This window comes from Paracoccidioides lutzii, assembly GCF_000150705.2.
Source record: "Paracoccidioides lutzii Pb01 unplaced genomic scaffold supercont2.8, whole genome shotgun sequence".
Classification (NCBI taxonomy): Eukaryota; Fungi; Ascomycota; class Eurotiomycetes; order Onygenales; family Ajellomycetaceae; genus Paracoccidioides; species Paracoccidioides lutzii.
The window spans coordinates 31,392-44,511 of record NW_015440954.1 but is presented as its reverse complement, the minus strand read 5'-3'; the positions used below and the strand labels follow the sequence as shown (position 1 = coordinate 44,511).

General features: G+C 45.1%; 4 protein-coding genes across 4 annotated transcripts; 3 read left to right on the top strand and 1 right to left on the bottom strand.

Annotated features, from left to right (window-relative positions):
* Positions 1-1,347: 1,347 nt before the first annotated feature.
* Positions 1,348-2,589, top strand: PAAG_02982 (hypothetical protein; the record flags this gene model as incomplete). The annotated part of the gene is made up of 1 exon (XM_002794391.2): positions 1,348-2,589. One exon carries the CDS (start codon positions 1,348-1,350, stop codon positions 2,587-2,589), a length of 1,242 nt encoding a protein of 413 aa, XP_002794437.2.
* Positions 2,590-4,001: 1,412 nt separating this feature from the next.
* On the top strand, positions 4,002-5,583 carry PAAG_02980 (hypothetical protein; the record flags this gene model as incomplete). The annotated part of the gene is made up of 4 exons (XM_015844810.1): positions 4,002-4,334; positions 4,407-4,687; positions 4,761-5,368; positions 5,459-5,583. 4 exons carry the CDS (start codon positions 4,002-4,004, stop codon positions 5,581-5,583), a joined length of 1,347 nt encoding a protein of 448 aa, XP_015702016.1.
* Positions 5,584-6,995: 1,412 nt separating this feature from the next.
* PAAG_02979 (hypothetical protein) lies at positions 6,996-8,050 on the top strand (the record flags this gene model as incomplete). The annotated part of the gene is made up of 2 exons (XM_002794388.1): positions 6,996-7,155; positions 7,233-8,050. 2 exons carry the CDS (start codon positions 6,996-6,998, stop codon positions 8,048-8,050), a joined length of 978 nt encoding a protein of 325 aa, XP_002794434.1.
* Positions 8,051-9,359: 1,309 nt separating this feature from the next.
* PAAG_02978 (hypothetical protein) lies at positions 9,360-12,399 on the bottom strand (the record flags this gene model as incomplete). The annotated part of the gene is made up of 5 exons (XM_015844809.1): positions 9,360-10,350; positions 10,416-11,597; positions 11,698-11,782; positions 11,955-12,140; positions 12,264-12,399. The coding sequence occupies 5 exons, from the start codon at positions 12,397-12,399 to the stop codon at positions 9,360-9,362; spliced, it is 2,580 nt and encodes an 859-aa protein (XP_015702015.1).
* Between the last annotated feature and the right edge of the window lie 721 nt (positions 12,400-13,120).

Genomic DNA, 13,120 nt, shown 5'->3' with positions numbered 1-13,120 from the left:
AAGGGGGTGGGGGGGGCTTCTTTTTTTTTTCTCCTTCTTTTTTTTTTTTGTTTTAGGGGATCCCTACCTCCACACCCACAGAAAATATTTGCGGGCGGACTTTCTTTGTTTGGGGTTTTCTGGGGGGGATTATGGGCCCTCTGACTCTGTCCAAATTCTCTTCTGATTTTCTCCCGTTTCAATTGCCATGTTTTTCTTTCGTTGTATGCTGCACTTTGTTTTGATGCTCTAGTTTTGTCAAGTTCAGCCGCTGGTCATCTCCTGCCCGTCGCTCGGTGTTGGCAGCACCCAAATCTAACACCGTCTCATGCCCAATTGCAAACAATGAATCGCGAATTTATCCTGCCATACAGCCACGACCTCTTGTTCTGCTTTTGCGTTCGTTGTTCCCAGCTTTTCGAACCTCAATCGTGTCATTGGTTGAACTTTCGACGTTTCTGACGAATAGCCGTTATATAGCCGCCCTACTTTATGTCATTGGGCTGTTATCCCTCAAGACAACTACTAACTGGTTATATATCTATCGCATTGGAAGCTGACAGATCGCGCTGAGCTCCCAGCCATCTCTGTTTCAGCCCCAGAGTTTTGTACATTATTCTCTCTCTTCGGTTTTCTCCTGGTACTGTGCAACAAAAGAACCCAGCGCTATCATTTTGATACTTCACAGTCGACACAGGTATTTGAGCACGTTTTGACATCACCTGAACGATATTACACCTTCATAAACATCGTTTCTTTATGAGGTTGTTGTCTCTAGCCTCAACGGCAGTGAATCAAACTCAACAACTTTTACGCTTTCCTACAATCAACTTTAACAGCAATCAGTTCTCTGTCTGGGCCTCCTTATCACGCACTGTACAACCACTTTTATCCGTTTATCGAGCAGGACAGTTCAGTTTCGGTTTGGGACGCACCCACCCTTGAGCACTGGCCTCGAACTTTGATTATTTGGCGGTAAAATATTTGGTCCCCATCCAAAAGCGCCCCTTACGCTGTTAATTCTAACGGCGGCTACTTTGAAACCCGCAAGAAAATAGTATTTGTCACGAATTGGAGTATAATTTTTTTAATATTGGCGCCGGTATTGAATTGATAGTTTTTTGGAGACAGGTAAGCGCACCAGTTTTTACTCTGTAACCGTTATTGGTTTCAACTATCTTCTGCTTGCCGCCGGAGTTTGGGGGCTGTGGACTCTGTATATTTCGTCTACCACGATGATTAATCAAGAATTCTATTTATTGGCTTTGGAATATTCAGTTGCACTATTTCATCCAACTGCTTTCCGTCTTGTTTGACCTTATCACCTTTTTAGCGCCATCGTTTTGCTCCCTTTCCATCGTTTCTTCAATGAGCACAGAAGCTATGGACCATATTGCAGTTGAAAACAATTTTCATACACTCGACCACTGCGAAGATACACAAGAACTGATCACCCTTTTACCTCCTCAGCGGGATCACTTAGACAGTACTCCACTTTCTGCTATTTGGATGGCATCCTCCGAAGTTGACCAAAAGTTTTTGGGCTTCTTTGCAGCCAGCACAGGTCACGAAAATGCCTATCTCTCTGGTATGCTTTACAAACTCCTTGGTCTTTCCGTAATACTGTCGAAGAAACTCCTTCGCGCTCGTAAGCGCCGCCGGCTTGATCCTACGAGAGAAACCAAATCGTTACAACTCTACCACCACATAATATGGCTTTCCCGTGAAGGATTGGTGATAACGGAACAATACGTGCTCCCCATGGTTGAGGCTTATGTCGAACTGAAAGTCCTGGCCCATAAGCTCAGAGCATCCTTTTACCATATTTTCGTCCTTTTCCATAATCAGCCAAGTATCCACGTCTCAGGTATTCGAAGCCTACCGACATCTAGCTCACCGCTACATGTTGCGAATGGACATGACACGATTGACAATGGCAATGGCGTAAGAGGAGACTCAAAGTCGTCCCCGATCCCAAATCGAGATTCCATCACCGCCTCGCCAACTCTTGTCGCACCAGAAGGAGGTCCCGTTGGCGGAACAAACCTTCGCCCTCCTGGCCTACCAGCCGTTAAGCCCCCTAAATCCGCCTCTTCATTCATACTTCCAAGTCTGGATTACACCCCAATAGCTACAGCTTGTTTCAGTGATGTAGCGCAACTGGCAGATACTCTCCTCCCAGGTTCACATCCGGTTAGGCTGTCAGTCAAGCTTGAATATGCAGCGTACCTGTACGATTGCCTCCACGACTCCGACGGTTGTAGACGTCTGGCCAAACAGGCCATCGCGGACGTCTACAATGCGCAAGAGGGTATGGACGACGAGAGTTTTGAAGACGCCGCTGAGTTAGTGGGCATCTTGGGCAAAATGGTCAAACGCGGAGGCAAGACGAGTAGCGGGGGTGGAAGCAGCACACCAGGTGGTAGTACCCCAAGGACCCATCAGCAGGACACCAGCGGAACCCTTCAGCAACCCCAGCAACAGCAATATTATTACCAGCGGCAGCACCACCAACGAACTCCAACCACTCGAGGAAGCCCGACTAAAGTGCCTCCATCAAGCGCATATTCTTCAGTCATGTCCCCTCCTACCATGACGAATCCAATCTGATGTCACGCACCATAGTGGTTTCGTTCTTTGCTTTTGAACTTTGCAAGGCTTTAATGACTTAAATTCAACTTGGACATATTTGGACTATTCTTGCTCCCGCTCCATGCCCTATGTGTTGTACATACATACCCAGGTAGCATATATACCCTTACCCTCTGGCTTACAAAATTTATTTACATCTTCCTCTGAAAACCTTCTCGATTTTTTGGTATCAATGGCAATCCCGGAGGGGTTTCCAGTTTTCACCAGTCATTTCTTTCACAGGAGTTCTCTACGAAAGAGGGATTTGGCGCTGTTCTTCATTTTGCTTTAGTTTTCTGCATCTGATTCTGAGGTTTGCTCATCTACACATGCGTCTTTGCCTTCATATTGGTTTTCGATCACCTTAGGAAGGTTTTCTCAGCAGTTTTCCTCACAAGTTTTATTGAGTTATTACATTTTTTTGGGCTATCCTATTTGGTTGATTGAATTCTCCTTCAGTGATATCCGGATTTCATTTCAGATAATTGGACTTTGGGCTTGCAACTTTCGCCTTGTAGCAACGGACAGCCATGACCGGTCAACCCGATCCGAGATCCTTAAAACAGTTGGCAATTCTGTGGACAACATCCTCCACCAGATTGTTCCAGCCATACCTAACTATCAGATCTACTCACTAGCTGCTTTTACAACACTCAGATTAGGACACCGTTTTTGCCTTCGCCTGTGCTTATTAAATCCTCTTATCCCTCCCCAACACTAGTACATTTGAAAACCCCAAATGACAACTCCTGAGCTTAATGATCCTCCGGTTCTTTAAATTGGATATTCATATATCCTTTGATGTCAATCGTCTGCCAGTGATACACAACAAGTTCTTTGTGTTCAATTTACGGGTAGGTTCACCGTTGGAGGAGCGTTTTATTCATGAGATAACAAATTTCCAAAGCATCAATGCAGTCTCCATAGAGTTATGTAAACATTATCGGTTGACTGACCGATTACTGCGGTAGTTAAGAATGCAAGCTGAACCGCGCTAACTCGGATGGGCATTTGCGAACGACATTCCAAGACTTCGGCTTCATGACCGCTTCAGCTTCCAACCAGCCGTAGCTGTCAAAGTGGGCCGAGATCTTATCCCGAGGTATCTGAGAGCTGTCAACAAGATGCCCGGTCAAGCTCGGCTCTGCTAGGCCGGCAAGATGGCCTTCTACAATGAGAGCAAATAAGAAGAGCTTACAGTTCGTGGAGGTCCGAGTATTAGCTCTGTGCTGGGTTACCTCGCCTCCCCGCATCCCCGTTCAGCAAAGCGGGACCTTCTTAAGAGGGTCTATGTCTCGCTCTCACCAACCCAATAAGAAACTATTTGACCTTTCCGTGTGCATATCTGAAAATAAGACATCCTATCTTTCTGTTCTGTCGTATTTATAGTCATGGCGACTAACTCTGTGAACCCTATTCCGTTCTCGGAACCCCCATACCTTTGCGGTCTCCCTTCTCCGTACTATACTGAAGCCCACCGGACATTTCAGAAGGCATGCCACGTATTTATGTGGGAAAATTTGACGTCCCATGCCTTTGAGTGGGAGCGCGAGGGTACCGTACCAGAGCATGTCTGGTACACATTCGCGAAACATAATATGCTGGTTCCCAATTTACCTTCTCCTCTACCCGTCGTGTGGCTAAAGAAACTTGGCATTAATGATATCCTTGGGGTTAAAGTGGAGGATTGGGACTTGATATATACTGGAATCTATTTAGATGAGGTAAAAACCTAACACTATGGAATTGCGATTAAGTGTTTCATACTGGTGTTTGCTAATACTGAGCTATTGTAGATGCGCCGTTCAGGATTGACTGGTCCTTCGAGCTCTCTTAGTGCTGGAATGGCATACGGTATTCCACCAATTCTCAAATTCGGCAGCCCTGAGCTCCAGGAACGATTCCTGCCCGATCTCTTGACCTGTAAGAAACGATCTGTATTGCCATCACGGAGCCTGACGCTGGAAGCGACGTTGCCAACATCACAACGAAGGCCACGAAAAGCGTTGATGGGAAACACTATATCATCAACGGTTCCAAGAAATGGTATGCATGGTCTCGTCAAGTCAACCAGATCGTGACAGCTTTGGGACAGACCTTCAATCGACGATTGCACATATCAGGATATTGAATGACATCCATATTTTCAGGATCACAAATGGAATCTGGGCAGACTACACCACTATGGCCGTGCGAACTGGCGGCCCAGGTCCGAGTGGCCTATCCATCATGGTTGTCCCATTGAAAAATTATCCTGGGGTAACCATGCGCCGATTGTCAGTTACCGGCCAAGCCTGCAGCGGCACCACTTTCATCGAGCTCGACGATGTCAAAGTCCCCGTCGAGAACCTCATTGGCCAAGAAGGCATGGGAATGAAATACATCATGACCAACTTCAACCACGAGCGCCTTACCATCACCATCGCGGTGACTCGCCAGGCTCGTGTAGCCCTCAGTGCTGTTTTCGAGTATTGTCTGAAGCGCGAAGCTTTCGGAAAGACGTTGATGGATCAGCCTGTCGTTCGACATCGCCTTGCAAAGGCCGGTGCTGAACTGGAGGCTATGTGGGCGTGGGTTGAGCAGTTCTTGTACCAGCTGAATAATATGTCCAAGGAGCAGGCCGATTTCCGGCTGGGAGGACTGACAGCGCTCGCTAAAGCGAAGGCTGGTATGGTCCTGAATGAGTGTGCGCAGGTTGCCGTGCTGCTATTTGGAGGCAGTGGCTTAACAAGAACTGGACAGGGAGAGATTGCTGAGCGTAAGTGTTCTTTTTTCCATTTTGCACTTATATTTATTTTGTGTTAATTTGTTCCTCCTTGTTTAATGGATTACTAACATCTCTTTTCAGGTATATATCGCGAAGTTCCCGGTGCCCGCATTCCCGGGGGTTCAGAGGATGTTTTGCTTGATCTCTCAGTACGACAGCTAGTTAAAGTCTTCAAAACACAGGCACAACAGCGATCCAAAATATGAGGAGCTAGCAGGGAGGAAGGGTGACTTGGTGACGATGCGTCAGGTAAACGTATTTCCCCTGATGTGATATCTATTACCCCTATGCCTTGTTTTGGATGATTTATGTAGGAAACCTCGTGCGCCGTACATATATACAATTTATCATTGAACAATGGCAGGATTTGGAATGTGTGATTGCAATCTGAACACTGATATATAAGGATGATTCTGATTTTAATTTTCTTTCCGACCATGACTATCTTCCGGTCCGTTCGTGTAAAACGGGTCATGGTTGATATGTATTACTATGAATCTGCTTTTGTTTCCTCTGTACGGCTGAAGGTTCTATCTTGATACGAGAAGCCTGGTTGTCGATGAGCCACGCGTGTCAAAATCAGGAAAAATGAAATGAAATGAGCGAAATATTTTAAGAATACCTCGATTCTACTCTTTTCTACAAACACAAAATCCCCCAATTGACGGGTAATACTGAAGTCCGGAGAACTCTGTATTCTAAATTTGTAAGGGGGACCCTGCAGAGTACATAATCCAGCTTGAACAACTGGTTAATGAGAGAAATGTGTAGTTCGTTAGTTAACTACATTTAAATTAAATACCGCACTAATGTCTCACTGCTAACTCTTTTCTTGGAGATCTTACCTGCTCAACTCGCCGAGCGCTCAACATGCCTGACGCTCCGCAGCGTAGACATGGATAACCTTGACTTGAACAAAACTGTGATTTGGACTCAAAAACCGGTTTTGAGAAAGCAGAAATACAAATAAACGGACTATGCGGTTTTTGTTTTTATTTTATTTTATTTATTTTTTAAAGAACAGGGCGAAATAAAGCAGAATGGAATAACAGGATACATCAGAGAGCGATTCAATCAAACTTATACAGTAGAGACTCGTAAAAGAATAATATTAGTTAGTTAAACCACTTCCGTAGTTAACTACTTAAGCCCCCTTCATGAAACATCTAAGCCTCAAGCTGCATCTTTTCCACCATCAAGTAAGCTCCGAACCCACTCAACAACCACGTCCAGTGCAGGTCAATGCAAGACAGCTCCACCTCGGGTAGCTAGCTAGATGTTCCTTTCAATTGTCTGGCGCTGATTGGGAGAAATCTGTACACTCTGTTCCCTGTGGAGCCATGTGCAGTTCCTGTCAAACCCATTTCTGCTCACGACTACGCTCAGTGTGATTGCGACGGGGTGAAAATGTTGAAAATATTGAAGGGAAAAAAAATGAAAAATAGTAAAAAAGGAAAAGGAAAACCTGCATTTCTTTTATACTCTATCCCACTATCAGCATGGAGGTTGTGGTCAGCTTGTTGAGGGTAGCCACCATATCACCCCGTTTTACGAATTTCAAGTCTCAAACCCCGTCTCTCGTCTTTGGTGGGATGGCGTAGTTAAAGGGAGCTTCATGATGACGTTGAAAATTGTGGGAGCAAGTCTCTTCGTATTGGCCGTTACACTCGTTTTCTGTCTCCTGCAATTGCTGCCGGCGCCCTTCAGGATCCAATGGAAGGATACGCTCTCTAGACAATATGCTGCGACGCTCCATTTCCTCGCTGATGACCTGCAAGGTGCGTTAATTTTTAGTTTTTAATTTTTTTTTTTGGAAGTAGTCAATGTTGCTCCCATTAACATCAATTCTCTTTAGAATCTTGTCCAGCCATTTCACACCAATATCACCACGACATCCATGGTGATGAGTTGTGGCTGACAAAGGAATCGGTTCATCAGCAGCTCTGGATGTCCAATGCGCTCGAAATCAATGTATTCCGTGCCGTCACCCTCTCCAGCATGTGGAGAATCGAAAACATACTCACGCCCAATACCTTGTTGAACTCTTTAATATACCCCTACAACCGCTGGCGCACCGAACACCAGAAACAAAAAGAGCACTCACTTCCATACACCAAAGTCCCTCGATCAGAAAATCCTTCCCAAAATACACGGACAAATCCACCGCAACATATCAATTTCAACAGTGTTAACAGCGGTAGCGACACCAATAATAATCCAAACCCGTCAACCCCTCTAGAAACATCACTCAACTCAAATCCACTCTCCAACCCATCGACGGCAGACCGTTTCTCCTCTCCAGATATCAAAAGTGCCCCACGGCCCGTCTATCCATCCAGCCAAGGGCAAGATCAACTCTATCCTCTGTACAAGTCGAACAACGCTTCCTCCATTCCTTCTACGCGAATCGACTCCAGCAATCCAAACAGCACTTTGTTCACTTCACCTAAGCCGCAAAGGAACCCTCCTCTCAATCTCCTCAGTCTCCTTCTCGTACCTCTAGAACAGCATAGCCATCCGTATCCAGACAGACTTTCTCGCTCTAGTATCTCACATCCACCGCTAGATTCCGCGAGCGCAACAAGAATGAGAATCACATCCCGCGAAAAGGAGATACGGGGCAGTTTATTGGGTATGGTTATAGCAGTGGTCGTTGGTGTGATGTGGCTTTGACTAGAAGGGGGGGAAGAGTGAGGGAGGTGTCTGGCGTATATGCTCTATGTTATATGGTCTGTATGGATTTTTCTATGTTCATGATTGAAATATCTCATATGCAAATAGAAACTTCTAACTGGTTATCTCTTTGAATATTGCTATTTTGTAGTTAATTTAATTTAATTTTTGTATATAACGTGCATCTCTTTTCGCACTTCATTTTAGCATCTGGCACTTTTGCGGTTTTTAGCATTGGCTCGTTTGATTTGATTTTCTTCTCTTTCACTGACTTTTCGTTTTATTCTCGCCGCTTAATATGGGAGGCGCAAAGGGCATCGGGATCGCGATGTGATCTTTTGCTCTTCTCTTCTCTATACCCAGAGGATAACGGGTACGTTAAGATATGCCGTATCTGCTGTTTTCTCCCCAGAGTTTTCCTTTCTTTGAGCCATCCCTGATTTCCCCCGCTTCGCAGTTTTGCCCTTCTGATTCTAACTGGTTGATACCCTGTATATCATTTATCCTTTCAGGCACATTTGAGAAATACCTAACATTCGTTGACCCCATTCTTTCCAAACTTTATGGTCGTGCGTATTTATGCGTATACTTTATCCACCTCCTCTAGAAGATGGAATATGTGGAGCGCTATGTCTTTTCAAGGTGGTTTTAAGACATTAACTCCCCGCCCCCCACTCCCCCGGGGTCTCCAAACAAACTGTTAGACTAAGTTATGGGCATGAATCCTTATTGAAATGGTTGGCTAAATGTGTTAAAGTATGTTTAGTTCACGATTGAGATAATATAGTTTTATACGATCTGAGAACGTTTTGAGAAAAAGAGGCAACCCGTGGAAGATTCTGTCATTATCAGTAGATAAAAGAAAGGGAGAAGGGAGATATATGCCGAAAAGTAAAATGCGTAGCCGAAATTGGGAGGTTTGTTTGTCGGGGAGAGGGGGGGGGGAGAAGTACGAATACTCCATACACAAAGTGAAGACCAACAAGAAACCGATTCATTCTGACTGAACAAGCTCAATATTACCAAAGTTAAAAGAGTTGTGCTAAGGGGGAAAAAACAGGTTTGCGGGACTTTGGGATGTGGAGGGTGACTTTACCCTTTTTTTTCCCCCCCTCCTCAAAGCTTGAAAGAAGAGTTATGAAGTTTCCATTGTTGGTAGATGGAAGCGTCCATTTTCAAGGCCAATACACCAATAACACATTAAGCCGTACGTATCACTTACGCAAGCTAGGCCCTAAAAATCGTGCCAGCCATATAGCCAACCAGTCATCAAAGCAAAGCTAAGGATGTCTGTTCCTTTATATCTTACTCAGGAGTTCAGATCAATCGGCAAGCACTCCAACCATGATATATCCTTTGTCACACTCACACCATCTCCAGCAAAACCATTTCTTTCAACAGAGGAAAACACATCTAGCTTTTCAAGCGCCTTCACACATACGCTCGCCGCCTGCGAAAACTGACGATACTTCCTCATCAACTCAATACTAACCCACCATCCTTCCCGGATTACCTCCATGCCGCCAATGTCTTCAATGACGCCTCTGGAACATTTGCGCGCTGCAATAAAGACTTTAGCACAAGCAAACACATATCCAATACTCTCCCACAACGATGGTATGGCGAGGTTGTGGTCTCCTTTTCTGCAATCTGCACCGCCATTCTCGATTTCGTTGAAAATATTGATGATCTCTGTCGCCAGAAGGATGCATTTAACCGCGCCCTCATGAGCGATAATGTGTGTCATGGGCCTCTCAATTTTTCCGATGGCTATTTCTCGCCTTGTTTGCGGTGAGGTGATTCTTCGTGCTCCTGCGCGGGCATCAATGTCAGGAGAGGCCGCTGCAACTATGGCCAGTAGTGGCTGCCAGAGCAGAAGACGCATGTGCAGATAGCGGATGCGCAAAGTGTTGTGTTGGCGACGGGCGATGGGATACTTTAGGGACTTGCTGTCCGCATCCGGACGCAAGAAAGTTGGTAAACCTGCTTGCCAGCTAGAGAGGGAGCGGTCGGCATCAATGAGCGGTTGAGGATCAAAGGCCTCAAGCTTCTTACGAGCACTGCCGGAGTCGGTCAACTGGAGTTCCTGCATAATAGGAACGAGGGCGTTGTATCGATGGTAGAGACGAGCAGAACTATTGAAGAATTCTATGATTGAGGGTCGGTCAATTCCGGGGTCTGGGTCACCCTGGCCCTCTGAGGCGAGGCGGTCGATGTAGTCCCTGTTGGCAGGGAAAGGAAGTGGAATTTCAGAGGTGTGTTTGGTTAAGGTTGTGATCCCCATGTTCATGGCGATGATGCTGCATATAGAGCATTAGAAAGTTCAATTGAAAAAGAGTTATGGAGATGATCCCCCCTGACGTACCATTCAAGTGTCAGCGAGCAATGCCATACTCGTCTTGGTAACTCTTGGTCTTCCCTGGGAGTTAAGTGATGGCTTCCAGATACAAGGTGGAGATGAAGGGACTGGGCAGCACGTATGGCAAGCCCTATGGACTTCCATGCATCGTGTAGGTTATTTGCTGCAAGAAAATATTGAGCCATGATGAGATACGCCTGTACATGTATGATTCCCCCTTCTTCTATTCCGTTCATGAAAATCAGATTTTGGCAGCGCTGAAAGTACTGCTCGGAATCGTTCAAGTCGTTTGGGTCACGTAATAGAGTTCCTATGGCAAATATGCCATTGAGGATGCCATAGAATATGCAAGAGTCACCCGAAACCGAGGTCCTACTGCATCGCTGTTCTGTTTCATTCCACAGCGACTTGTATCGGTCTGTGAAATCTTCCCGATGAAATATTGGCATATTGACATACTCCCGCGTAAGGTAAAGGGAGACTAGCTCATTAGCAACATTGCGCTGAGGAAGGATGAGATTAACTGGATCTGGAGATAACATTTTTTCCGCCTTCTGATTTGCGACTTTGCTCAATCTCTTGAGTTCTCGATCGGACTCAAGCGTGCTTCCTGGTCTCGAAACGCCGGTTCTCTGAAAGACAGCCTGTCTGAGTCCTGGAAGAAAGAGACTGAGATCACCTCTCTCTTGTTCGCTTTCAGCAGAGTTTGGGGATTCCGCTCCGTCAGCCATTTCCACAGATACATCAGAATCACTTGATTCCCGAGATTCTTGAGCTTTTTCGGCTGTTGTTGGATGAGCCTGTGGAGTGAACGGTCCAACATATTCAGATGCCTCTGGACTTCCATGGTCGCTAGAACCTTGAGTTTTAACGGGGAGACCTTGAACCGAAGGAATAGATCGCCTGGCGCTTCCGGCGTTCGGCTCCTTTTCGTCATCTTGGCTGGACGATTCCTCTTCGTCACTTTCTTGAGACTCATCTCCTTCAGATGATGTCTTGGAAATTGCCCCAACAAGCTGTAGACTAGGACTCTCTCTGGGAGAACGCACTCGCTCCTTGCGTAAGCTGGGAAGGGAAATATTTTGATTTCCGCCTGATCTAGGATGAGATATCCGGGTCTGTTTATGTGGACGTTCGTCTGAAGGCGATTCTGCACGCTTCCTATTCCGTCTCTTAATCCTTAAGTATCTAGTAAAGGACATATAAAAAGACAACTCTTACAATGTCTGGGGGGTAATATGATCGTATTTACAATTCGCCTCGATACCTCTTTTCAAACAGGGCTCACATGCTGTCAAGATCAGTAACCGTACGGACCATGTTTCCCCCACGAAGAAAATGGGTGCATATTAAAGGTAGCAATTTCAGTCTCTCTATACAGATTATTTAAAAAAAAAAAAAAAAAAAAAAAAAAAAAAAAAAAAAAAACCAAAACCAAAACCAAAAAAAATATAAAATAAAAATAAAATAAAATAAATAAAAAACCGAGGAGAACAAGGGACGGGTGGAAATTTAAAAGCATATCAGAACAAGAGGACGAATTACCTGGCATCTCCCCATCACATTTCCTCTTTGCACCCCTACACACGAGACACGCCCTTACAGTCCGTGTTTTACTGGCCAGCTGACGACCTGTCAAATTTGTTTTAGCGCTACTGGGTTTTGCAGCCGGATGAAAAGCGAAAGTTGGGTATTCGCATGTTTGATTTTTTCGCAAACATGTGCTGCAAACTACACCAATTCATACAAAGGATTATAGATATGAATATCAGCATTTAAACAACAATATTGAAGATTCTATACCACTGTGATGATGATAGGGATCGAATGGATGGGACGAGAAGGAAGCCTTACCTGGTTGGGCCCCATCACAGCGCACATGTTTTAATCGACAAGTTAAACATCGCACAGCGGGTCTCGATGACTTGACCTGGTGAGAAGAACTTGGCACGTCACTTTCCATGGTCAAAAGGGTTGATTCTCCCTCCATTGTGGCTAGCAGATGCGTCACGCCCAGAAAAGAAAAAAAATGGCGACTATCGCAAAGTTTGGCACGTAAGGAGGCAATCGAGCTTGATTTTTTGCAGCCCAGTAGAAGGTAATGTTTAAAAGGGCAAAGACAGAATAGCGGGGGCAATGGAGCTGGTGGACGACGTTTGTGTGGTAGCGAGGGAAAGCTTGAAGTGTTGAGGTTTGAGGCGCTGAAAAATCGGACCGGGTGTATGCTCCCGTATAGGTCGTATTATTACAAACACAATACATCAACAATTCAGTACCCATATATAGAGGTATAAATAACTAATAGTGACACAAAGTACTGTAGATACGGTAAAACCCTTTTAACTGCTGCTCACAGCAACCATAAGGCCCCATTTTTGTGTTATTGAAGAAATTGATGAAACAATAATAGTGTTTATATTTCGCAAGATTCCAACTCCTTATGCGACTCACGATGACCATTTAGATATTTTGCAACACTAGAACTAACTATACTGACATAGGCACTGCCTCATTGGCAATCATCACATCACACACACATCCACCTCAACGACATTGCGAAAAACTACGGTGTGATGTGTAGTTGATTTAAGCTTATTTTAGCTCTCCACAATTTTACTCGATTCGGGTTAGCTCGTTCCCGTGTGTTGAGGTCCTGAAATTGATTAGTGATTATTGGATGAAGCTATTAACAAATTATTATGTGGTAAAAG